Below are 22,916 nucleotides of genomic sequence, written 5' to 3'. Positions count from 1 at the left end.
TCGTCCCTGGGAACTTCCCATCCTCTGAAATCTAATTTTCCTTATGCTACTCTATCTACTCCATCTTCATTCCAATTAGTGCTTTCCTGGTATATCTTTTCCCATCCTTTCATTTTAACCTACGTATTTTACATGTGAAGTGAGTTTCTTTTATACAACACGTATTTGGGTCTTTTTAATTTTCTTACCCATTCTGACAATCTGTCAGGATTAGGCCCTCAGACACACAACTGGTGTGTTCAGAGCATTTATATTAATATAATAACTGATATGTTTCAGTTTATTATCTTGTCTGTTTTGTTTTTCCTTCCTCTATTTCCTCCTTCCTGCCTTGGCTTCATTTTTTTAACTTTTTAGAATTTCATTTTAATGTCTTGTGTTTTTTACTCTCTGTTGTAATTGGCAGTTGACCTAGGGATTATAATGCACATTTAATTGTTTTAGCCTCTTACCACCATATCCCTTTATGTCACACTGAGAACCCAGATGATGTTCTAGTCTTTGCTTCAATGGAACACGTTAGAAAGAGCTCACGAAGAGAACAGGGGTCTGTTGCACCTACCTAGAGCCTCACTCTTCCCCTCCTCTTCCTTCTGAATGTTCCAAGTCTCCTTAAGGTATAATGACCCTTCCATCTGAAAAACGTCCTACAGCAACTCAGATCTACTGGCAACAAATTCTCCCATGCTTCCTTCATCTGCGACCCCTGTGTTTCACCTGCAACCCTGCAGGGTTTTGTGCCCGACATAGAATTTGGAACTGATGGCTCTTTTCCACCAGTACTTTTTAAAAACCAGGTTTCTGATGTAAACAATCAAAGTCATTCAAATTGTCATTCCCCAGTAAGTAATCCATTTCCTCCGGCTGCTTGTAAGATAGTTTTGTCTTTATTTTCAGCAGTTCGATTAGGATTTGTCTCGGCATGGTCCTCTGTGGCTTCCTCCCGTCTGGAGTTCACCGAGCCCCCCTCCCCAAGTCTATAAGCTTAGATCTTTTGTCGGATTTAAGCCATATTCAGACACTATCTAGTCCAATATGTTTTCTGCACCCCGTCTTTCTCCTCTCTTTCCAAAACCCCAAGAGCACCACTGTTCAGCCTGTCAGTACTGCCCTATGTGTCCCTAAAGCTTAGTCACTTTCTCCAATCTTTTTTCTCTGTATTGTTCAGACGGAATGGTTTCTATGGACCGATCTCAAAGTTTACGCACTCTTTCTGCTATCATCTTTGCTCTACTACTGAGACTATCCAGTTAGCTTTTTGTTGTTTATTAGCTTTTTATTGTTACGGTTATTTTTTTTCTTTTTAAAGATATTACTCATCCCTCTGTCAGAGAGAGAGAGAGCATAGGCAGAGACAGAGGGAGAAGCAGGCTCCCCGCTAAGCAGGAAGCCTGATGTGGGTCTCCATCCCAGGACCCTGAGATCATGACCCGAGCTGAAGGCAGACACTTAACCTACTGAGCCACCCAGGCAATATAATAAATAAAAAATAACATGTTATTTTCATTTTTCATTTAAAAGTTCTGTGGAGGGGCTCCTGGGTTGTGGCTCCAAAGTCAGCTGACTTTTCAAAGCCTTCATGGCGCCTGTTGGCTACAATCCCCACCATGTGCATCGCCCAGCAGCCAGCATGGGACCCAGGTGCCGGTCTGTTCCTGAAGTCCGGTTCTCAAGTCTACTTTTGCTAGTTAGGGTCAGATCCATGCATCTGCAACTTGGGAGTCAGCCCAGGAGTTCATAATAACCTTCGAGGCCACTTTCCTGAGCTCTTCCTCTCTACAATGTCTCCAGAACTTACAGATTCCCTGGGTCACCCCTTCTCTGGTTCTCTAGCCACACACACACCTCCCACAACCTTGGGCCAAGTGGTAGGAGGAGAGAGAAGAGGGCATCAGAGGTCTCCCCCACCATCTTGGGAATAAACCTCCTCTCATCAGGTCCCCTTCCTGAGAGTTTCAGGCTCCTGCTGGCCCGTTTCTACTCTCGGGAGACTGCACAGGGGCTGGGGTGTGAGGAAACAGAGAGAAGGAAAAAATGAAGAGTAGGGCTTCTGCATTCTGAGTGTGAGAATACCACTCTTCACCCAGAACCACAAAGGCTTTGCTAGTGCTAACTCTGATCTAACCCGTCTCTAATACCTAGTGCTTATTAACGCCCATCTCTGGGTCTTAGGATACCTTGAGTTCGGGCTGTGGAATATCAGAGGAGAAAAAAATGCTAGGGTTAATCGAGTCAGCGGTACTCTGAGCTCTGGTCTTTTCCCGCGGTCCACCTGCTACCGTTTACACTCCAGAAGGCTCGAAGAGCTACTCTACATATGATGGAGTATGTTCCAGTTTTACAGCTGGGCTTATCAGGAGACAGGTTAGAGTGTGTTTGCTCCTTACCCACAACAAGGACCTGCTCTTTTTGTAAATGGGTTCAACCCTATTTTGAAGATGAAGGAAGTTTTCTCAAGTTGTTTTAGAATTACCTGCAGGCCCGTCACCAGCCCCCTGCACTGACCATCCAGGCTTTGTCTTTTCTGCAGTTTGTGATGGTTTATGTTTTTTTGACCACCCAGACTTCACAGCACCCAGAAGTGAGGAGAATGAATATTGCTTTCAGCTGTTCTGGATTTGCCGCCTTCTGGGATTCTCGCTTTCACATCTAAGGGCTGATTGGAAATTCCAGAAGGCCATCCAAGTCGTTCCAGGTTACACACGCCCAAACACATGTACGCTTCTCTGCTCAAATGACACGTCTTATCCAGGACATGGGAGCCCACAAGCCCGCACTGCCCGTGGCGGTCCCTACCCGTCGGCAGCTGCCTTGGAGCTCAAACAGGACGCTGTCTGAATCCCCGAGTCTATGTACCTGCTGTAAGGTCTCAAGGATTTACAAACGATGCTTGGAAGCGTCTCTCTAAATGTGGGCAGCCCTGAGCTCCTCTGACATCTCAGAATACAGAGACTCGCTTTGACTTTTTAAGTGGTCTTTTCCTCAAAATAAATAAATAAATAAATAAATAAATAAATAACAAAAGACCACGCATGAGAAAATTATTGAAAGGAAAAATACCAAAATGCAAACAGTGGTTATTTCAGGGTGATAAGATGCCCAGTGTATTCTTTTCCTTAATAGGTTAACATCTTATACATCTTCTACCAATTAACAGAACCAAGATAGTAAGTATTGCTAATTTATCTTTATTAATCCAACCCCCATTTCCGATAGTTTGAGCAACCGAGAGACAGTAAACCACAACTCCCGCACGCCAGGCGATGGCGGCGAGATCTTTTAATAAGATTTCATCCGCACATCTTCACCGGAGTACCCAAATTCCCCAGCAAGTCGCCACTTCTCAAACCCGGCTGCGTGTCAGTGTCACGGGCAGAACGCAAACAACAGCAAAACGCCAGTCAGGCTGGAAGGGGGCTATAGGAAGAAAGAAGTCAAGAACAATTCTCAAGTCTTAGACTTGAGAAGAAGAAGACTTGAAAAAGAAGGCTATCACTTTCCAAAATGGGGAAAGATGCAAAGGGAACAGGCCCAATGGTACAGAAAAAGCAAAGTAGGAGTCAGACAGGAAGTGGCTGGTGGATACCCAGTGGAACATGCAGGCAAGGTCTACAGTTCAAGGATGAGGTCCTGGCTGGGAACAAACGTGAGGGCTGCTGGGGAGCCTTGAGTCCCACTGAGGTTCCCTAGGGGGTGACCACAGACAGAGAAGCACCTGAGAGGCCCTCTAAAATCCAAAGGGCACCCCGCAAAGGAGAGTGCAGTGACCCGGAAGTCAAGGTCAGAAAGGCTCGCAAGGAGCAGAAGAGAGTTGGATAAGACCTGGGCTGAGGAATGACCCCTGGACCTGGGAACGGGCGGTCACTTGAAAAACCAGTGGTGTGGAAACCTTAGGATGGGTTTCCATCACACCGTTTCTGCACGCCACTTCTCTTCACAGGCTTATCACAGCTGCAATGACCTGCAGAGTTATTGTGCTTCAAGCTGTGTGTCCCCCGATCTATCATAAGGTCCAACAAAGGCAGGGGCCATGTTAGTCTTGCCCTTCACTGTAATCCCGGGAGGGACCGCCACGGTGGCTCAACTTTACGGGGCAAAGGACCGCTGAATCCAAGAAGGAAGACTCCTCTTTCTTCATAAGGCGAAGGATGCGCCGCGTCAAGGGGCCAATGTGGCCAGAGCCCCGCCCCATACAAACCCAAGGACAGGAGACCCCAAGACAGCTATGTTCAAATGCATTCTCCACAACTTTATTCTCAGGGGCCTCTCCAGTTCACCAGCAGCTGCCATGATGGGCGTCCGGTATATTCTGGACCACTTATTTAACCTGCTGCGGGCAAAGATGGCTATTTGCTTCTTATACCCACCAACCCCTTCTCTAACAGCAGTGTTTCTGTAATGTGAGCGTGCGTGACCAGTACCTGGAGCATTTGCTAGAACACTACTTGGGGTGCCCCCAGCCCCACAGTTTCTTCAGTGGGTCTGAGATGAGGCCTGAGAACCTGGGTTTCTAACAAACACCCAGATGGTGACAACATTAGTCCGCAAACCATACTTTGACAACCATGCTTTAGGGTCATTCTCATAGCTATCCTTGGTCATTTTTGTTTCCCCTGTTTAGAAAATCTCTCTGAAATAATGTAAGCAGAGAGAAAATTACTTTTCAAAACCTTTATGAAATTTGAAAAGATATCTGAAAGTAACATTTCCTAAAATGGCAGCCATGTACCCATACGTCTCAAGTTAAGAGACTCTGGCCCAGTTACAAGGAAGTCCAATGCATCCCAGGGCGCCCTGGGCAAATCAGAGGTAGCATCTGCCACTTGCTGGACCTATTAATTGAAAGTCACAACCACCCCTCCTTGAGTACTAACTCTGGGCCATGGGCTGTGGGAAACATGGGACAAAAATATTCCACATACGTGATCTCTTATAACAATCTAGTGAGTTGGATTCAGAATGCCGTTGCTGCCCAGGAGTAACTGGCCAAGGTTACACAGATAAGGGGAGGCGAGGCTGGAAATCACACGCAGGTCGGCAAATCCAAAGACCTTGGCTGGTGTGCGCACCTGTCCCCTCGGCTACACTGCAGGCTCCTTGAGGTGTCCCGACACAGCCACAGGCCTGGCCTCGGCACAGGGCGATGTTTGCTGAACGTGTAAGTGAAGGGGCGCATGGAGGCGTCAGGCTCATCCTCTCACACTGTGTTCTGTTTCTTGCGTGTCACAAGAAGGGGACAATAATAACAGCAAACACCTGCCAGCCCTTAAGACATTCCGCGCTGTTCCAAGCATGTGATGTCCACTCGCACACTGAATCCTTGCCCCTCCAAGGCTGGTCCTATGGCTCTCCAGGTTCTGGAGAGGAGGAAATGAGGCTCAAAAGGGTTATGGGACTTTCCCACCTAGCTGAGCTGTGGCAAAGCCGGGATATCGACTCCTGCACTCTGACTCCAAAGTCCACGCTCTTAAATCACCGTGCGATAAACACATTCCAAAGAGAGCAGGAAAAGGAACTCAGAGTCTCCTAAGCCCTTCTTGCTGCTCTGGCTCTAACGGGAGTCGTTGGTACTGCTTGGGCTCACAGGCCCCGAAACTAAGCCCTGGCTCCGGGCTCTCTAGAGAGTGGGAGCCGACACCTGTGACAGCAGCCAGCTCCAGCCCGATGCCTGGGGGCCTCTCCACTGCACCAGATCCCCGGCCCAGGATCCCCACAGGCCTTGCCAGCCCCAGGAGGGAGGCATGGGATTAAGGGCCAGAGACACAAAGCAGGAGCGAATAAGACTGCAGGCCAGATTGTGTGACTCATGCAGGTACAATTACATCCTTTATTATTGATGCTTGAAGCCAGATGGCCCTCTTCTCTGCAGTACTGTTACCACATGATTAGCGGACCTAGTCATTTCAGTTCACAAAAATCCTTTAGGTTCAAGAACATAATCCATGTTCACCTTAAAAAAAAAAAAGGGTTCAACAAAGATAATAAAGAAATTCAAACACGATGCAAGTGATACTAAGAGTCTTAGGGACTCTTAGTCCCTAATAGGGACTGGGAAAATCTACAGAAGCACAATGGTCACTTTTTTCCAAAGTGTGGATTTCTTTAAAAATTCAGCTTGGCTATTTGGTTTCTAAGAAATTTATAGCTGAGCTTTGCATATAAATGCATCACCTTTTAATTGTATGCTATTATACTAAGCCTACACAATAAGTGATTCCAATTCAAAATATAACAATCTATAGAAACTAATTCCAACACCGGTGTACTTGCTAAGTTCCCTGGGCCCAGAAAATCGCAATAAGGAATGTCAGACAATCTTCAGAACACCTTCAGACATTCAGTTTGCTGAGGCAGAAACACATGAAATGCGTGCAGATTCCCCATGCTGTTCAAGCCAGAGCCCCGGAATGCCCTCACCGCCTCCCACACGTGCCATGCCCCTCTACCCAGCACGTCTGGTACCCTCAACCCACAAGAACCACAGCGCTGGGCCAGACCCCACTTTACTCCTCTGGACTAGTCCAAGAGCCACATTCTTGCCAGGGGGACTTTTCACTCCTTAGGTAAGTAAAATCCTCCGGACTGCCCAGAGCCTTCAGGTGGAGAGACAGGTTCCAGGCCCAGCCAATGACACAGGCCCCAGGGACAGCCCCTCCCACTGCTCCCCAGGTGCAGGCCACACACAGCCCTGGCCCCTCAGCCGTGGCACAGGCCGCCCCCACTTTCTCCCGCCCCTTCCTTACAGAGACTCAGAGGAGCAGCCCTAGGGTAGGGTCTAGCTCTGCCCAAGTCACTCAGCCGGTCTCTCAGGTGCTTCTTTGGTAAGATAATAATGGTACCTTCTGCAGAAGGCAGTTACAAGCTTTAAATGAACTAGAAACCCAAGTGCTGACTCATCTGAAACTGGCACAGAGGAAGCACTCAATTCAGGATCCCCCGTCTTAGTAACTCTGCCACACCTCTGAACTCAACGGGGTGTGAGGCCTGCTGGCCCAGCCCCGCCCTCACACACACCTACAGTTCTCCTCCTCCTATCCGTCCTGGAGTCCTCTCCTTACCAGAGGGGCGCTCTGGAGCAAATGCTGCGGTCACTTCTCTCAGCCCAGCGCCACACCTGAGGCCGGGCACTTAGTAGGTCCTCAAAAGTATTCACTGAACAACTGTCAGTGAATACAAAACTGAGGTGGGAGGAGGCAGCCTGCTGGGGGGGCAGTGTCACAGCATTGGGCAAATGGCAGTCTGTGAGGATGGCTGGGACTCAGAGTGCAGGGGAGGACGCAGCTGGTAACAGTCAAAGTCCAAGCCATAGATACCTCTGGCCTTGCAGAGTCTGTGCACGAGCCTTCTTTGAAAAGATGAGCACATGCCTCCAGCTGTCGGCATCCCAGTGATGAGATATGACAGGCCGGGCCTGACCCTTGTATCCCACTGCCTCCCCCTGCTCGGAAAAGGGAGCAGCTCCCAAGCCAGCAAGGGGAAGGGGTCCTCCTACAGGGGGGAGGAGGGGGATGAGCGATGGCCCCTGCATTCCTGGCCAAATCAGCAACGGAAGGATTACACTCCAAGAAACCCATGGGACCGGAGGGGAGAGTACTTTAATAAGGAACACAATTAATAAAAATTTGACAATAAACACATCTGCAACTAGTACTGGAAAAACCGATCGAGTGACATTACACAGAGCGAAGCCAGCTCTCCCCTGTGCGCATGCAGGAAGCGACAAGGAATGGAAAAGGTTAAAGGCATCAACTTTCTGATGACAGACTCAGACTTTACGAAGTGGGCATGCAGATCAACACAAAGTTTTCCAATTTCAAAGCCTCCAGAAAGGTCATTTTCGCAAGGTTCATACATAGCGCTGCACAGCATATTTCTGCGTTTTTGGGTCTCGTATACCTTTTGTATTTTCTTTGAATCTTTCTGAGCATTCTCTCGAAGTGGTACTTTTCCAAATAACTTCCATCCCAAGTCATTTTGTTTGTCAAGTCTTGCATTCTGTTTTCTAGCAAGCAAATTCCTATAGGAAGAAAATAAGAGGGTTAGGGAACTTCTGGGTATTCACAGAAACACCAGGACCCCCAAGTCACTCTCTAATGAAAACAAGTAGACCTTCCTTTGAGAGAACACCATGAGGAACCACAAGTTTTAATTCTGCAGACCTGTCATCAGAGAAGACACAGAATTATGCAACCGGGAAAAAGCCCCATAACCACAAATAAGCTTTTTGTTGTTCAACTGTGATATGTATAAATTCTACAATTCGGAGTAAGGAAATACCTTGTATCACAACAAAATATCTCAGAAAAAGTGAGTTGTTTTTTTTTTTAACTTATTTGAGAGAGAGATCACAAGTAGGCAGAGAGTCAGGCAGAGAGTGGAGGAAGCAGGCTCCCTGCCAAGCAGAGAGCCCGATGCGGGGCTCGATCCCAGGACCCTAAGATCACGACCCAAGCTGAAGGCTGAGGCTCAACCCACTAAGCCACTCAGGTGCCCCCAGAAAAAGTGAGTTTTTAAAGTCAGACTGAAGTGAATTGAAACCCTGGCCCAGTTACTCACTAACTGTGTGAATTTGACCAGAATATTCATCTCTTTGAGCCTCAGTTTCCTTATGTTTAACAAGGGTCTTTGTTGGAATTAAAATGACAGGTACATAGTCAGTGCTTAAAAAATAAGAGCTGCTAGGCACTGGGGGCTCAGTGGGCTGAGTGTACCACTCTTGGTTTCGGCTCAGGTTATGATCTCAGGGCGGAGAGATCGAGCCCCGCGTCAGGCTTTGTGCTCAGTGTGAAGTGTGCTTGAGATTCTCTCCCTCTCCCCCTCCTCCCACTCTCACATGCTCTCTAAATAAAGAAATAAAATCTTAAAAAAACAAACAAACAGCAGTTGCTTTAATAATTAACCTCTAGCTTAGTTGAAGTTATCTATAAGGTAAATCTGCATTATCTCTTCATAAAGAGTCTCCACAGGCCATGAAAAGAAAGCCACTCAGCCAGCAGTCATGAGGTCTTCCCTCCCAACAACATGTAAACAAAAGTCTCGAAGACCACAGGTAAGTCCCCACTGGTAGTACAAAATAAACTACGTTTTGGAATGTACGTGCTGGTGCACTCATTAAAAACAAACAGTTTCCAGGGCTCACTGGAAATGTAAAATGACCCCGCGGCATCTCCTGTGCCAGAAAGGAAGAAAGTGCTCAGGGAAATATGGGGACGCGTCTAAAGGAAACAGAAGCCAACGTGAAATACAGACTCTCCCTGGCTAAATCGGGAACAATCTAGTCGTTGAAATAAATAATGAGGGCAAGGGATTATAATCCACTGAATAAAACAAGAATCCAAAAGCCCATATGGATCTGAGCAAGGACAAAGAAGCGGAGGAGGAGGGATGCAGCCTCAGAAGCACAGGTGGGCGCGTGGACATGGGAAAGGACCAGTGGGCGCTTGGCCTGGCAGCTGACAGCTGACGATGATGGTTTCCACTGATTCTGAAAGCATCTCCCACAAATTCCTTGTCAGTACAAAGGCAAGCCTGCTTGGGCAGGTGCTCAGAGCCCGCGTTCCCAGCACAGAGGAGCTGGCATGTGCCTCCCGCTCTGGGGCCCTGACAACAGCCCATCACGCTGACGGCGGCAACGGGCAGTCGGACTATCGGAGAAGATTCCTGAAACAACTAACGGGATATGAATACACACTGTGGACTAGGAAAGAGCGTGAGATTTATGTTAAATTTGCTGATCTTATAACCACACAGCGCTTATGTAAGAGTGCCCTTGCTCTTAGGGCTCTTCCTACCAGTTCTTCTAATGCTTCCTAGAAATACTTACTTGCTTATATGGCATAGATACCACAGTCACACACCAGATAAAACACCTGAAGTGAGGGGCACCTGGGTGGCTCTGCCGGTTAAGCATCTGCCTTTGGCTCAGGTCATGACATCCGGGTTCTGGGATCAAGCCCCAGGCTGGGCTCCCTGCTCAACGGGGAGCCTGCGTCTCCCTCTCTCCCTGTTCCTGCTCTCTCACTCAAATAAATACATAAAATCTTAAAACAAAACAAAACAACACACATAAACAACACACAAAGTGAGACACGAACAGTGAATCTGGGTAAAGGATACTTGGAAGTTCCTTATTTTTCTTCCAACTTTTCAACAAATTAGAAAATCAATCAAAATAAAGTTATAAAAACTTCTCAAAAGGAAACAAACGGTTTCACATACTCTTCCTTGCTTTTCTGTTGTGGTTATAATAGAAACCACTTCACAGGCCAAGGCAATTCTATACACCTTTGTAAGAAATAAACTCTGAGCTGTCCCCAGTCCCAAACTGTTTAACATCTAAGACTCGGCCAACGTTGGAGGACACACGATTCAAAAGAGAAAACCTCAGCTTCCAGAACTCTTGGCTCACTAACGGTCTACATTTTGCTGAAGAGGCACTGCCTCTGGAGAAGGGAACAGGGCACAAGAGACAAATAGTGAGGAACCCAAATGCTCCTGGAAGGGGAGAGGCCGGGAGTGAGGTGATGAAACGTGACCCCATTCTAGACAGATGCGGGTCCCCAAGGGTCTGGAGTGGTAAGGACTGGGACAGAGAACTGCACAGAAGCAACCAGTGACTGGGATCCGGGAGCAGGACCAGACGGGTGGAGCTAGTCGCAGAGACGGCCAGCAGAATCAGTAGGAGGGACAGAAACCTTGTTTTCTCCATCCCCTGCGAAGGCTCTGTAAGTCTGTACACAGTACAAAGAGAACTTATCAAAATTCACCATATAAGAGACGCCTGGGTGGCTCAGTGGGTTAAGCCTCTGCCTTAGGCTCAGGTCATGACCTCCAGGTCCTGGGATCAGGCCCCACATCGGGCTCTCTGCTCAGCGGGGAGCCTGCCTCCCCCTCTCTCTCTGCCTGCCTCTCTGCCTACTTGTGATCTCTATCAAATAAATAAATAAAATCTTTTTAAAAAATCACAATACATGATAGGCCACGACTTCTGAAAGGCTCACGAAAGGTATCCTTGGTTGGGTTATTTGTCATGGATGAGAGGCCAAGGAGCTCTGAAAGGACAGGAAATCCCACCAGAACTTCAGCTCTTTGTGTCCTCAGCACAGGGAACAGGGAGCTGGCCAGAAAGAGGTTCTGGCCTCTGGCTTCCCTTTCAGATCGGTGGGTCCCTGGAAGCCTGGCACAGAGCTGGCCACTGAGCCCAGGAGGCCAGCTGGAGCCAAGCCCCTGCCTCTAGCCATGATGTGCCCAAGCCCCATTCCCGGGGCTAGGTGTGCAGATAGGGCGGAGAGAGCCCAGGAGCCCTGACTGCGCCCTTTAAACCCTGTGCTGTCTGGCTGGCCCGGAGGCACCCTTGGGGTCATCCTGGATGAGAGTCACACACTGGTGCCGCTCTCCCCAGTCCAGGAGAGGCCAGAGCCACAGCTATGGGTCCTCAGCAAGTTAGCACCCCCTGCTGCCATTGCCACCATCTGTGACACTTCACCAGGGGCAAAACATAGGGACCGTTTGGTTCAAGCTTCCTATTTCATCAAGATCATTTCAAATGCACCTGCGCCACCAGCAGCTCCAGGAAGCCCTCATGTCTGCCCAGGTTCTGCAAAGCCTTCATCCACCGGCTACCACCAGCCCTAGCAGGGCTTCAACTCCCACAGCATGCAGCCAGTTGCCCTGCACTTGCTGAAGGGCCCCTGACTCCTCTCCACGCAGCTCCTCCTTGGGGTGGGGCTGCCAGGAGGCAGGGCAGAGTCGCCTCTGCACCCCCACAATCCCAGCCAGCACGAAGCAGGTGTGCCACACCTGTTTGCCAGCAAACGGAGCAGACACCGTACATGTGTGCAGGGGACGCAGGTGCAGGGCTGTGAGGTACGTAATGGGACTGCGGCCCCACCCAGCCACACCCGCAAGCCAACCCACTCAGCACCTCCGACCTGCACGCACCCTGCCTGGGAGTGGGCCTGGCTTTCCTCCTGACTACTGCCCCTTCTGCAATGCCCACTCAGGTCCACCCTCCTGCAGCTGGCAGGGGTGAGTAACGACGGGGAAGCACCTGTGGACTCTTCCAGAGGCGTCCTCACAATCCCTCAGGAGCTGGCCCTGGGAGCACCCTCAGGCAGGAGGCTCGCTCAACAACCCACCAGGCTGCATTCATCCAGGGAATTGTTCTGAGGGCCTCAGCTCTACAGAACAACAAATGAGCCAATCTGATTTGCTAAGAAACCTTCCATCTCTCTTCAGGTTAGCTCCAAAGCTCTCACCTGATCTGACAAGGGTCTGGCCGCCCTCCCCAGCCCTCCTCCTTGTGTCTTTTTGGGGCCTACACATCAGGCCTGCAGCCAGCCTGTCACAGCCCACATACGCCTACCCCAGGCTTCCTTCAAGTGTCCCTCAGGCACAGGACATGACCTGGCAGACCCTGGGGCCTTGCAGAATGCCCCCTGTATCTGCCACGATGCCCAGAAGTCTCCTCCACATGGCAGGCAGGGTGGTCTTCTGAGAGCACACACGGATCCCACCAGCCCTGTCCCCCAAATCCCCTCACCAGCTTCAACGCCACATGTGCTTCACCCCCTACCCTCAGTGTGCTCCTGATCACAGGCACATTTTGAGGATCAAATGAGGCAAGGGACCTCACGGGCCTGGCCTGCTGCTTCCACACATACTCGGTTCACGGGAACAGTCGCCGTCATCCCCATTGTTGTGGGAGGACTTCTCTTCTAAAGGACTGCCAGCCCTGCCCCCTCCACTCAATCCCCTGCAGCTGGGCCGGCACTCTGCACCCTGGAGGCATCAGAGAGACTGGGGGGCACAGGCCAGGTTTATGGGAATGGTGGGCTGAAGGGAGGTGACCCTGCAGGGCGGGCCCCACGAGGGAGCCCCACCAGGGATCTGTCGATGAGGCCTATCCGGATGCACTTTACAGCAATGCTGAGAGCCCTTGGGAAACAATGGGTGGTTGAGGACTAAGCCACGCCCAACTACAAGGACAGAGACTAACCCTCCCATCCTGTAGGGGAAAAGACCCTTAGGCAGGAAAAAGGAGGCAGGGTTTCACTTGGGGTCCTTACCCCTGGCTTACAATATAATTCTTTTCATTTCAAGAGGCAACAACTCAGAGGAAGAGATATGGGCCACCGGTGACAAAGTCATGCTAAAAATAATGGCGTGTTAATTTCTGCCCACCAGCTCTCAAGAAAAGTGCCACATCACAATTAGCAGCAAGATCAGGCACGGACACATTTCACCGGGACAAAATGGCCCAGCAGGAGCCAGTCCTCACCAAGAACAGCTGAGCACGGGTTTGCTCAGACCCTGACCGCAGCTCCCTTTCCCCCACCTCCTCCAGCTGTAAACCCCCCGCTTGTCCAGTGCAGCTCCGTAGGCAGGACACACACAGAAGCCTGACAAGGGGCCGAGTGGGGCTGAGGGAGTGAGGAAACACACAAACCAGTGACCTCAACAGCCCTCACCCCCTGACAAAAGAGTCAGGCCTACGCCACCCAGGACAGGGCCACCAGCCACAGATGCTGCTGAATGTGTGAGAAATGTGCTCATCACCCAAGTCACCCTGCCCAAAGATGCCAGCTGGAACAAAGCAGGGTTTAAAGATGTCACAAAAACACTGAAAACAGCCCAAGGGTTCATGACACTCCCATTTGCAGCACTAAGACAGTGGGGGGGGGTGGGTACTCTTTCAAAAGACTGCGAGCTACCTGTTGCTGAGGGAGAAAAGCGAGCTCTGTAAAAGTATAGAGCACAGACCGCCCCTGGGAGAAGAAAGAAACCGTATTGGCAGGGCGCCTGCGTCAGGTGGGAAGTGACTTATACAAGCAAAAAGCTGAAGAGAAAATGAAAATGTTCAGCTCTACTGGTGCAAAAACGAAAACCTTCTGGGAGAGAGAAGCGGAGAGCTACAGAGCACACCCATGAAGGCATCCAGGTGCTCAGCCCACATGGCCTACATGACAGCGCAGCTGGGGCACGGGCCTCCCCCCACGGTGCTTCAGGCCACCGAGCTGGGAGCGGGGGCTGTGAGAGACTGGGGACAGTGCGCCACGGAAAATGGCCTACAGGTTAGGCAAGTTCCCAAGATCACCCACCAGGGAATCAAAACCAGGCCCTTGCAGGCCTCCTAGCAGTGTCCCCTTCTCCCAGACCGAGGAGATGGGCGGGCCACCACCAGCCAGAAGAGCAGTGAGCCTGCACTGTGGTTAATGGGGCAGCGCACACAAGTTCCCGTCCCCCTCCCAAGCCTCCTGCGAGCCAGCACAGGCAATAAGGCAACGATGGCCAAAAGAGACATTCCAAAGCTCCGCCAAGTGGCCCAGGCTCCTTGCTATCCCCTCACAATGCTGGCACCCCCTTGCTACAGCAGCGTCAGGCAGAGGCAGAACAGCGGCCTTCCTAGTAAGTGGCCCCCAAATCTGAACCCACGGGGTTCCAATCAGGGCTTCCCACCCACACCCCCACAGGAGCGGCAGCAGCCCTGGGCCTGCTGTTCTTCATCTGTAAGCAGAGAGGACAAACCTTCCTGGGGCCTCGGTGAGGATGAAGCCGGGTGGGTGTGCGAAGGTTCCCAGGGGAGAGGTCACGCTGTAGCCCGTGTTTGCTGCCTACACGGTGTTTTCCAGTTTGAAACATCTGTCAACATTTTGTGTTGATCAAGAAATCACAGAACAACCTAGGTTTCTGTCTTTTCCTGAAGGGCTACAGGATCTGGCCCCCAGGGCACGTGCTCTTGCAAGACCACCAGCGGGAGGGAAGCCGCAGATCCCTGGCGGGCCACGCTGCACTTGGTCCTTCCGCTGTCCTCGCTTCAGAGGACCGGCCAGTGCACCTGTCTGCAGGGCCAGATCTGGGTTTTAGTGGGCTTTGAAGCTCATTTACTTTGGGGAATCCTTTTTTTTTTTAAAGATTTTATTTATTTATTTGAGACCAAGACTGCAAGCGAGAGAACACAAGAGGGGGAGTGGCAGAGGGAGAAGCTGACTCCCCACTGAGCAGGGATCCCGATGTGGGGCTCCATCCTAGGACCCCGAGATCATGACCAGAGTCGAAGGCAGACGCTTCACCAACTAAGGCACCCAAGGCACCCCGGGGAATCCTCTTGAGAAAGAAAATGATGGGTTAACTACGAACACAAAATTAAGCACAGGTGAGGAGTCCTGAAGGCTAAGCGTCGGTAACATCACAAATCCAACATTGTCCTCTTTTGACTTTTTGAAACCAAAACCACGTGCTTCCACATGACGGGACTCCAGCAAGGACTTCTACCCAAAGCTCCATCTCTCCGTTTTCTGACAAGAGACAGTAGAATCCAAGGACCGACTCCCTTTCTTCCTAGATGCTATGGGGTGAGGCTGTTACTGTCAGCCCTGCCCCCACGAACTTCACTTCCAGACGTGACTGAGGTCAAAACACAGTGACTCCGGGAGCAATCGAAAATGACAGCTGTCAATGGCGATGAGGGGCTGGCTCTGGGTCCCCATACCCGAGTATTTCAAAGCCCCGATGGTGTGCCAAGGGCAGCACTCAGAGCCAGCGCCCTGCAGACAGCAAGCCCTCCTGTGTATTTCCAGCTGAGAATGATAACTTGTTACTTTCTGTGCTTTCATCACCAGAAGGTAAAGCCCAGGATGCAAGAATCCCGTCTCTATTCGCCCACAGGAGAGCATATATACTGAATGTGTGCTTTTTGGAGGAATTATCAGAATGATCACAAAAGAACTACTCCTCTCCACTTAAAACAGAAGAAGCCGGGATTCGGAGGCGGGGGGTCCTGCCCAGAGACATGCACGCAGCTGAGTAACGCAGGGCCAAGCCTTGGACCCGAAGCTCCAAGGCTGCTCCCTGGCAGCTAGCAGCACTGGCCCAGAAGGCCAAAGCAGCTGGAGCGCAAGGTCGAAGTCCGCCCTGACCCGGTGGAGCCGGTTCCACAAGCCACAAACACTCATCGGGTTTCTCAAAACTTCTCTCAGAATCTTGGATAAACCTCCAAAGTCCTTCTCCTTGGAGACTCTACATTTGAACTCTTGCTTCTAATTCAGTAATAGTTCCCTGGGGCTCCTGGCTCTTTCCCTCCTCTGTCCCGCTGACAAAAGAGACATTCCAAAGCTCATTCCACAGTCGTCACAAATAGCCGACACATGTAGATTCCGTTCCCAGGACAGCAGACAGGTGTCTTCTTCCGCCATCTTCTGAGCCACACTCACCTTTCACAGAGCACCTGTCAGGGGCCTCGTGCTGCACCAGGCACATCACACATGCTCCACGCCAGAGACGGAACTTAGCACAGATGTCCCTGCTGGCGTGTCATTGTAACCCAGAAGCACCACCGGGGCATGAACCCCACCGGAGAGGTATCAGAGTGGACGTGGTACAGATGGGAAACTGAGTCTCAGTGAGGTCAAGGAACTTGCTCCTGAAGGGACACAGAAATCCTGGCACTCCTTTGGGGAGCAGAAAAGGAAAAAATCTTCAACGATTTCTCTAAAGCCCATTTCTTAGGTGTTTCTTCCAGATCTCCAGCCCGCAAAAACTGGCACGCTCCACTGCTACAGACACTCACACAGGGCCTCTGACTCCGCTCCGAGAGCCCTGGGGGAGAAGACCAGCCCACTCCACTGTCACGGAAACACAAAACCGCACTCTACAAAGGCAGCCTCTGCGTGACAACCCCCCCACACACAGGAAATAGGAGGTGAGTCAGACACACACTGAGGGGCTGTTATTACTGTGACCAAAGAGGGGGCTCAAACTTCCTAGTTCCACACACGATTAAAAGTACCCAAGAGCCAGAATCAATTGGTGTCTCTCCTCCTTCAGAAAACGTTACCTAAGTAGCATCTGATGCTAAAAAGCCGATCCCTAAAACCAGAGGCGACGATCAACACGAAGGCGTGTAGTGAGCACTGGAAACCACCTGCATACACAGGCAGGCCCGGGAGCTCCTGGCCCACGGGAACCCTCCTGGAGACACAGGACCACACCAGCTTAAACTGAGGAACACCAAAGACACAGCTCTGCCCCGGGGGCAGTGAAGGGGGGATATGGCTAAATCCTGCGAAAACCTACACACAGGCAAGAACCAAGCTCCAGGGATACCTCCACTTACAAAATCAAGAAAGGCAAGACAGCAACCACAAACCTGTCCATTAACAGGAATGCCGGGGAGACCGCCATGGTGTCGACAGTGGCCACGCAGCTCTGAAAGGCCAGCCCCAGAAGCGCAGACTCTCCCAGGCTACATTCCTGGGGCTGGGGCCACCGTCCTGGGGAGGCACCATTCGGGGCCCTGCTCCACAGTCTGGAAGGTTAAGACACAGGGACGTGGCGGCCCAGCTAAAAAGGCAGGGGTGGGGCGGGCAGCATTCTGACTCCTAACTAGTCACAGGGAGGGAGGAGGGTAGGCGGTCTGGGAAGCAAAGCCCGTGTGACCGGGTTCCCGACACAGCTCTTCTCTCACATCTCTGCAGTGACCCAGAGCCACAGCCTGGCAGCTATGGTGGGCTAACCAGCCAAGACACCGACAGCCGCTTCTTCTGAGGGCAAAAGCAGAATCCCACTGGGCACAAGGTGTCCCGAGTGCCAGACAGCACACTTTGAAAAAGCAATCAGGTATACAGGTGGGTCCCAAATGCTCTCACATAAACCCCTGGCACAAACTTGCATAAGAACCCTCACTAGAGGGTGCTCCCACCTTCATGACTTCAAGTACCGCAAGGTATAAAAAAAGGACAAGATCTAACGAACAACTACAAGGTCAGGAAAAATGACCTAATGTAAACCCACAAGAAGTTGCTCTAGGTCGGGCCTCCCTGGGGCGTCACAAGGGCATCCCTCAGTCATGTGTCAACAATTAGTCTGTGGTAAAACAATCCTTCATGCGCCCCAGCCCGGGGGTGGGGGTGATGGTGGTGGTGGTGGTGGTGGTGGTGGGGTGTGTGTGTGTGTGTGTGTGTGTGTTCACAACGGCACAGGAAACATCTGACTGCAGAGAGCCAGCAGGTGGCCAGCTCTGGCAGGAGGAGACAGTGAGGGCCAAAGAGAGAAATTCTCCTTTTACAAATTTCTGTACTGCTTAAAAAAGAAGAGAAACGAGCAGCAACAAATGAACATGTATTACTTTCGCTATCCAAAAGAAAAAAGAAAACAATCAAATGTGCAAGATAGCACGGCACAGGAACGGGCTCTGGGATGGCAAACAACACACCGACCCCAGCACAGCCTATGACAGACAGGTGCCAACTAAGCCATGTCCTCTGGTAGCACGGATCCCTAAGTGGGGAACCTGGACTGGAGGCCGCATCACCTGGGAAGGGGCAAGAAACACAGATTCTCGAGCCCTGCCCAGACAGACTGAATCAAACTTGGGGATAAGGCCAGCAGGCTCCAAATGAGCCCTCCGGGTGGCTGTGATGCTCACTCAGGTTTGAGAAGGACTGCTCCGACTAAAAATATTTTTTAAAAAAAGATTTCACTGGGGAATTGTTTTAAAATACAGATAGACACACATACGCCCACAATGTTAAATGGTCCTTGCGGGGGGCAGCAAAAAGTCCTAGTTGAATACATTTTTCTTGGTGAATAATGCCTATAAATGTTTTTATTGAATGATCTACTGTATTTCCTTGGGGTGCTGAGGGGAGGAATAAGAGGTTTGTTCTCTGAGTTTGTGTACTTCTTCCTTAAAGATTTGGAAGAATTCACTAGTGAGGCCATTTGGACCTGAGTATTCTTTGTGGGTTTTCAAAATACAGATATTTTTGGATATTTTTTTTTTCTGACGTACAGTGGAGAAACCCACATATGGCAGGTTGAGGAACTATTTGGAGGGACGCAGGCACATGAAGCTGCAGGTGGCTAGTGCAGGGGAGCGTGGCATGAGGAGAGTGACAGGGAGAGGGGCCGGAGGGCTTGCCTGCTCTATCCCGGCCCCACTCCCCCACCCAGACCTGCTGCTGCGCCAGACCAGGTCTCCTCCAGCAGCACAGCAGGAATTTGTAAGTGCATGCATTTAGTCAGAACAGTCCTTTATTTGAGAGGCAGAGACAGTGGTAGAGATAGCAAGAGAGAGGGCGGAGGAGCAGGGAGGAGAGAGAGAAGCACTCTTCTTGCTGAGCAGACAGCCTGATGCAGGACTTGAGCCCAGGACCCAGAGATCATGACCTGAGCGGAAGGAAGAGGCTTAACCCACTTAGCCACCCAGGCGCCCCTCCTGTGAAGCCTTTTTATTATTTTTTAAGTTCATGTACAATAGCGGTGCCTGAGTGGCTCAGTAGGTTAAACACGTGACTCTTGACCTCAGGGTCATGATTTCAAGCCCTGCATTGGGCTCCATGATGGGCACGGAGCCTACCTTTAAAGAGTAAGAAATACGGGGGGGCGCCTGGGTGGCTCAGTGGGTTAAGGATCTGCCTTGGGCTCAGGTCATGATCTCAGGGTCCCAGGATCCAGCCCTACATTGGGCTCTCTGCTCAGCAGGGAGCCTGCTTACCCCCTCTCTCTCTGCATGCCTCTCTGCCTACTTGTGAGCGCTCTCTCTTTCTCTCTGTCAAATAAATAAATAAAATCTTTTTTTTTTAAGTGTAAAAAATACATATACAAGTAAATAAAACTCATATACAATAAAATTTAGTCTTTTGGTGTTTGGTTCTGTAAGTTATAACATATCAGTAGGATCATTCAACCACCAGAGAAAAATCTTATAGAAACTTTGAGAAACAGAAAGCAGAACACTCAACCCATTTTAGAAAGCCAGCATAATCCTGATACCAAAACCTAAGGAAAATTACACGTCACATGCTTATAAATATGGACAGAAATTCATAAAGTATTACCAAACCAACCCAACAATAGGTATAAAAGAATGATGTAACACAAACAATTTGGGATTTTTTCTTAAGAATACAAAGTTAGTTACTTAACATTAGAAAAATACACTGTTATTTACTATGCAAAATAAAGGAGAAAACACATGCAAAGTCAACAGATGCAGGAAAAAAAAGCATATGATAAAATGCAACACAGTCATGATTTTTTTTTTTTTTAATCATAGAACCAGGAATCAAAGGGAACTTCCTTAATCTGATAACAGGTTTCTCACAAAAAGTAAGGTGTCTCATAAGAGGGATCCTAAGGCAAACACCACAGTCAATGGAGAGACAGTAAATCTCTCCCAGAGACCAGGAGCCAGACAAGGGTTTCTACCCACACCACTTCAGAGCAGCACTGTCTAGGAGTTCCTGGCCATGCAATAAGGCGAGAAAACGAAATGAAAGGTGTAAGAAATGGAGGAAGTAAAGCTCATCCACAGACAAAATATCTTCTATAAAGAAAATCCAAAGAATCCAAAGATAAACTATTAGAGTAACTGAATTTAGCAAGATTACAGGATTCAAGTTCTCTACACAATGTAATTGCATTTCCAGCAAACATTTATAGAATGGCATCCATAAAACCATCAGAAATTAACAATTATCTTGGAATAAGTTACAATGAAAGACACACAAGACCTTACATTAAAAACTAAAAAATATTGTGGAGAAATTATAGAAAACCTAAATAAATGGAAGAAATACCACATTCAGAGATCAGAAGTCTTCATATAGTAAAAAATAATCAAAGGATTCAATGTAATTGCAAAGAAAACCACAGATGTTTTTGTGGTAATTGCCAAGCTGATTTCAAAATTTAGATGGAGGGGCACCTGGGCGGTTCAGTCATTAGGCATCTGCCTTCAGCTCAGGTTGTGATCCCAGGGTCCCAGGATCGGCCCCACAACGGGCTTCCTGCTCAGTAGGGAGCATGCTTCTCCCTCTCGCTCTCCCACTCCCCCTGGTTGTGTTCCCTCTCTCACTTTTTCTGTCAAATAAAATCTTAGAATAGAATAAATTTTTGAATAAAATAAAATAAATTTTAAAAAATAAAATAAAATTTATATGGATATGAAAAGTACCTAGAATAGTCAAAACAATCCTAAAGAACAAAGAAATAGAAGGGCTTACTCTATGAGATACCAAGACCTATTATATAAGCTATTATTGGTGAAAAACGGAACATATATGGTCACCTGATTTATTTCAAAGGTTCAGTGAGCAGGATGGTCTTCACAGTAAATAAACATGAACCACGACCTCACACCATACAGAAAATTAATTCCGATGGGTCAATGACACAGTTGGCAAAACAAAGCTTCTGGAAGAGAACGAAGAATTTCTTAAACAGGATACAAAAGGCACTAACCATAAAAAAAAAGATTCTAAAAAAAAATTCATTACAGCTAAGAACTTCTGTTCGTTTGGAAAACAAAAAACACTGAGACAGTGAAAAGACAAGTCACAGTGTCGTACATATTTGCAGTATGTCCATCTCACAAAGGCCTCTCCTCCTGAGTACATTAAGGGTGCCCACAAGTCAGTGAGACAACCACAGACACTCCACCAGATTCCACATGGTCAGTACAATTTGAAAAAATGCACCAAATCATTAGCCATCAGGGAAATGCAAATGAAAACCCAATACCCTTTACTCCATCTATCACTGGAATGGCAAAAACAAAAAGCTAGTGGATTTTGGAGAGGACCCTGCACCCAGAATGCCCACCTGCCGCTAGAAGTCTGTACAACCACACTGCCCGCCCAGTGCACCGGAAACCACCCAGTGGCTGTGACTGACGCAGACTGATGGTGGGAGCCCCCCACCCCCCCGGGACCCGTGCACCACACCACGTGTGCGAGAGGACTGTGATGAGCGTTCTCCTGAGTTATCAAAACCGAAAACAAGTCACATGTCCCCCCCATGGAGAACACGCGCTGGTATATGTGCACATCCGAATCACACATAATGAAAGCAAACAAATACTGCCGTCCAGCAGCCACCAGGTGAATGTCCTGGAAGGGGAGCAAAGCAAGCCAGACACAAAAGGCCATGCTATAGGACTCCAGCTATTTAAAGCTAAAAAAAAGCACACTGATGTACGGTGACAGAAGTCAGAACAGTGGTTGCCCTAGCAGAGTGAGTCCTGACAGGGACGGCATAGGACGGTGACTGCGGGGGTGTGGGCAACACTCTCCACGGAGCCAGTGTGTGAGTGTGCTTCCTCTGTACATGCGACTTTGCATTCCCTCCAGTCACCAGCAGCTTAGCTCAACCACTCCTGGGTCCTCTCTGGCAGACAAGCCCGTCCCCACCATGTCTATCCTTGGGGCTCTGGGCACCCGTACATCATCTTGGGCGGAGGCCTGGAGAATCCTAGTTGAGGGATCACTTCCCGCTGCGCGGGGGTGCAGGGAAGGCATGGCCTCCTGGGCCTTCGTGTCCCCAGGGCCTGGCATCTAATCTGGATGGTAGACACCTAACATAACATTAACTAAGTCTGGCCTGCAGGAAACTGTGTGCCTCTCACCACTAAGTCACCGAGCCCAAAACAAGTCCCAGGGCTCTCCTGCGTCACCACAGCCTCCTTGAGACCTCCTTCAAATGCTCTCCAACTGTCAAACAGAAGCAGAAGTGACACGGGGACACATTCTCTAGCGTCAGCTTAGGAGAGAGAAGGCAGGGCGAAAATGCCTGTAAGGGGGAAAATACAAATTTATTCTTAATCTCCGAATGGAAAGCAAAAGAAGGAAAGATGAGTTGCTGGTTAACAAAGGCCTGTAAGCATCATAAAGCAAGAGCCCACCGGGGACTGGAGACAGGTGAGAGGCGGCATGAATGACTAGTTCCTTCCTGTTTTAGGAACCTGAAGGAGTAAGATCTGACCTAAGGCACAGACAGTGTGCGGGGGATTTAGTGTCGGGCAGACCCGGGCTCAAGGGACAGCTTCATGGCAAACCGACTGTGGGTAAGAAACGAGCCACCTTTCCTTTTCCCACCTGCGGAACAGAGTCCCCGCCCCTCGGTGAGGTTTGGGACCG

The 22,916-nt window shown here is 49.6% G+C and overlaps 1 protein-coding gene across 4 annotated transcripts in view; it reads right to left on the bottom strand.

The window, feature by feature from the left end:
* The window catches only part of TBC1D14 (TBC1 domain family member 14), a 101,981-nt gene that overhangs the window by 48,129 nt on the left and 30,936 nt on the right, over nt 1–22,916 (bottom strand). For all 4 annotated transcript variants that reach the window (XM_032855448.1, XM_032855474.1, XM_032855456.1 and 1 more), the window contains exon 3: nt 7,897–8,017. In XM_032855448.1, coding sequence (XP_032711339.1) covers nt 7,897–8,017 — 121 coding nt within the window. The remainder of the gene's footprint in view (nt 1–7,896; nt 8,018–22,916) is intronic.

This window comes from Lontra canadensis, unplaced genomic scaffold (assembly GCF_010015895.1).
Source record: "Lontra canadensis isolate GAN:19392208 unplaced genomic scaffold, GSC_riverotter_1.0 scaffold1, whole genome shotgun sequence".
In the NCBI taxonomy this organism is placed as follows: domain Eukaryota; kingdom Metazoa; phylum Chordata; class Mammalia; order Carnivora; family Mustelidae; genus Lontra; species Lontra canadensis.
Note: the sequence above shows the minus strand (reverse complement) of the source record. Positions and strands in the feature narration are given on the sequence as shown.